Source organism: Limulus polyphemus, unplaced genomic scaffold (assembly GCF_000517525.1).
Source record: "Limulus polyphemus unplaced genomic scaffold, Limulus_polyphemus-2.1.2 Scaffold1809, whole genome shotgun sequence".
Lineage (NCBI taxonomy): Eukaryota > Metazoa > Arthropoda > Merostomata > Xiphosura > Limulidae > Limulus > Limulus polyphemus.
This window is the reverse complement of record NW_013667419.1, coordinates 196,886-198,520: the sequence shown is the minus strand read 5'-3', so window position 1 is coordinate 198,520 and position 1,635 is coordinate 196,886. Positions and strand designations below refer to the sequence as shown.

Here is a 1,635-nt window from a genome sequence, read left to right as displayed (position 1 = left end):
TAAAGTTTTTCTTCATTATACATTCAAGCCGTCTCCAAGCATTATATGCGTAATACACTAACATTACTTATTTTAGCATAGACTTTGTTTATAAACTTGTTTTGAAGTCTGTTGAACTATGGTACATCAGAATACTTATTTTTGTTAGTGAAAGTTTTTAATTATTTTGATAAAGATTGTTTTTTGCTCTGTATGTTTTTATTTTTTGTTTCATAAAACTTTGATTTCTGATGTAATTTGAAATATATATAGTGCTAGAAAGTTTTATGGTTTTTAAGGCAATATCCTGTTGAGAATGTTAGAGCTGAAACAAGGACTTTAACCCCTGTAAAATTAAAATTGTTATGTCTTTAAAGTGTCATAGTTATTGCAATTTACTGTGATTATTGACACTAGTGCCTCCTGTGTTTACAGACAGACAGATGATCTTGGCAAGCTGCCAGCCAGTTTTGGGGTCATAAAATCTGACAGCATTTGAGTATTGGGCACTGTTTGTTGCACTTAAATGATGGATTAAGGTCACTTTAAATGTTACCATATAAAAGTAGTTATCTTACTTGTCTAAGTAATGCTCTACATTAACCTCTGTATTTTAGGTGCTTCACTTTTGTAAGTGTTTGAAATCATTTAAGTTCTGTCAGCTTCATAAGGGTACCAGTAGCTGATGGACTTGGTCATGTGTGGTAAATCTGTACACTGGTGTATACATCAGCCTGTATACCTTATTACATAGGAACTTAGAATCTGTTTTAAGGCTAATTTTTCTCATAACTTTGTGATGATTTTTAGCTGTGGTACATGTCATAATTTTAATTATTAATGTAAAAGGTGAGTTGTTTTTATAAAAAAAATCATCTATTTCATAGGGCTGCAGTAGAAGAAAATGAAGAACTTACTGAACAGCTTGAAACAAAGCTAGAGAAGGTAATTTATTTGTTCAAGATAAAGAATGGAGCTCTATCTGGATATTTCATGTGTCTAAAATCAGGACATGGACGAGTTCCTGTATTTTTACTATATTACTAGTTTGGATTGAAATAAAGACTTATGAAGTAACTGATAAAAATGCAAGTTTTATGTTGAGTGGTAAGTATTCTACATTTTAATGAGAGAGGAGAAATTAGTATAAAGTCCATTGAAAAAATTGTTCATGCTGAGGTGAGTATTTTGTAAGACAAGGATGACTAAGAATGACTTGAAGAACAGCAGTAAAGATATTGTACAGTCACTGTAGATTTCTCAAATCTCTTGATGTAAGTCTACTTGCTGGTTAATTTTTTAAACAGTAAGTATGTGTTTGTGCTTTATATGATTTACACCCTTCTGTTGTAATTTATTGGGATACAGTATTTATTCTTATTTAATATTCATTAGGACGATGTAATTTTTGACAGATTCTAATTACATTAAATATTTATCTAATCTTTCCAGTGTTTTGTAGATCAGGTGTACACTTCATAATATTTTTAGCATAGTGTGTACATCAGATGTATGTTCAGTTATATTTTTAGCATTTACCAGTACTTTATAGCTCAGACGTATGCTTCTTAACTCTTTTGACACGGGCTCAGTCCCTGGGACAGACCTCATAACCATTTTGTGCTTGTTATAGTTTTCATGCTATAACTTTTAATA

The 1,635-nt window shown here is 30.9% G+C and overlaps 1 protein-coding gene across 4 annotated transcripts in view; it reads left to right on the top strand.

Moving 5' to 3' along the window:
* Positions 1–1,635, top strand: part of LOC106465002 (arf-GAP with coiled-coil, ANK repeat and PH domain-containing protein 2-like) — a 104,307-nt gene that overhangs the window by 17,443 nt on the left and 85,229 nt on the right. For all 4 annotated transcript variants that reach the window (XM_022392831.1, XM_022392830.1, XM_013925192.2 and 1 more), the window contains exon 3: positions 867–924. In XM_022392831.1, the coding sequence (XP_022248539.1) occupies positions 867–924 (58 nt within the window). The remainder of the gene's footprint in view (positions 1–866; positions 925–1,635) is intronic.